The 1,322-nt window shown below is 45.1% G+C and overlaps 1 protein-coding gene across 1 annotated transcript in view; it reads right to left on the reverse strand.

Moving 5' to 3' along the window:
• prkaa2 (protein kinase, AMP-activated, alpha 2 catalytic subunit) overlaps positions 1 to 1,019 on the reverse strand; it is a 23,412-nt gene extending 22,393 nt beyond the window's left edge. The window contains exon 1 of the mRNA XM_015389465.1: positions 655 to 1,019. Within this exon, the coding sequence (XP_015244951.1) occupies positions 655 to 754 (100 nt within the window). The 5' untranslated portion in view covers positions 755 to 1,019. The remainder of the gene's footprint in view (positions 1 to 654) is intronic.
• Positions 1,020 to 1,322: the final 303 nt, after the last annotated feature.

A 1,322-nucleotide genomic window follows, 5' to 3' on the forward strand; every position in this document is an offset into this window, starting at 1 on the left:
CTGCTTCAGCTCACACAGGACAAAGCTTTGTTTGTTTTTCTTTCTATAAGTTTTTATTGAGCAGTTTTAAAGGAGCAGGCAGGTGAAGGTGAGTTAGCTACAGGATGGTGTGAGGAAGCAGCAGGCTGAAAGGCTAACAAGGTCATTCTGAGCACAGAAACCAGCTGAGGGAATAAAAACCCTTCAAACAAACATTAAAGGTTCTCCTGTCATAACATTAAACTAACAGCCGCTGCACCTTTAAACCCGTTAACCACATTTTAGGCTTCCACCATCAAACTGGACGGTTCTGATTAAAATATAAAAATCCCAATAAAAACTTAAACTATATTTCTTTAACAACACAATGCAGCTGTATTAATATGATGTGGGTTTGAATCCCTTCGTGTTATTCCACCTGCCTCAGCTGATAACTGCTGGCTACCGACAGGCTCCTCGGTGAAACAATTTGACTTTCAAGTGCTCGAATTCTTACGCGACAGCTACGCAGGAAATCAGGTCCGCGTCTGCTTTTAAACGTGGAGTTACGCTAACGGCTCACTGTCAAGTTCAACCCGCTACGCTATGTCAGGAGGCAGGGCGAATATTAACATGAACTCTGACAGCTAAAACACACATTTATGTTTGATGTGACACAAAAAGACGTGACTTAACTCTTTACTTTCCCGAACGTTCCCACTCCGAGCGTGTCACCGAGGATGTAATGGCCGATCTTTACCCTGCCTTCGTGCTTCTGTTGTTGCCGCTCTGCCATCTTCTCCGTTACCGACGGCAGGGCTGGAGCGGTGCGCTGCGGTGCGCTGGGTGAGCCGTTTGGCTGCTGTCTCTGGGGCAGCACGGGGGGGCGGGGTCTGCTGCTCTTCCCACAATAAGGAATCACGCACGACGTGAAACCGCTGCTGCGGCGATGAACGGAAATGATTGAACCGAACGTCCATCCCTAAAGAGCAGCAGGAGTATTACCGGGAGCAGAGCAGCAAGAGTCTCCGCCTGGCCTCCCACAAAGGATCAACATTTTGAATACTGTCTGAAAATCCAACAGTCAAGGTTACTTATTTCCAATATTTCAAGGTCACGTTTTAACAGCATGAATGTCCTTGGTGAGGTTTTACAAAGGAAAAAATAACCATGTTAAAAGCACTGGCGGTTCTAGACCAAATGTATCAGGGGGGCATGAGGGGCCCAGCGGGTTTTCATGGGGGCACAGAAAAGCATGAAATAAAAAACAGGGCAATTGATTCAAATATATCAATCTAAAAGCATGAAGTGAAATTTCTATTCAATTAGATTTAATTGAAATTTAAAAATGTCTTATTGGATCA

This window comes from Cyprinodon variegatus, unplaced genomic scaffold (genome assembly GCF_000732505.1).
Source record: "Cyprinodon variegatus isolate N-32 unplaced genomic scaffold, C_variegatus-1.0 Scaffold461, whole genome shotgun sequence".
In the NCBI taxonomy this organism is placed as follows: Eukaryota; Metazoa; Chordata; class Actinopteri; order Cyprinodontiformes; family Cyprinodontidae; genus Cyprinodon; species Cyprinodon variegatus.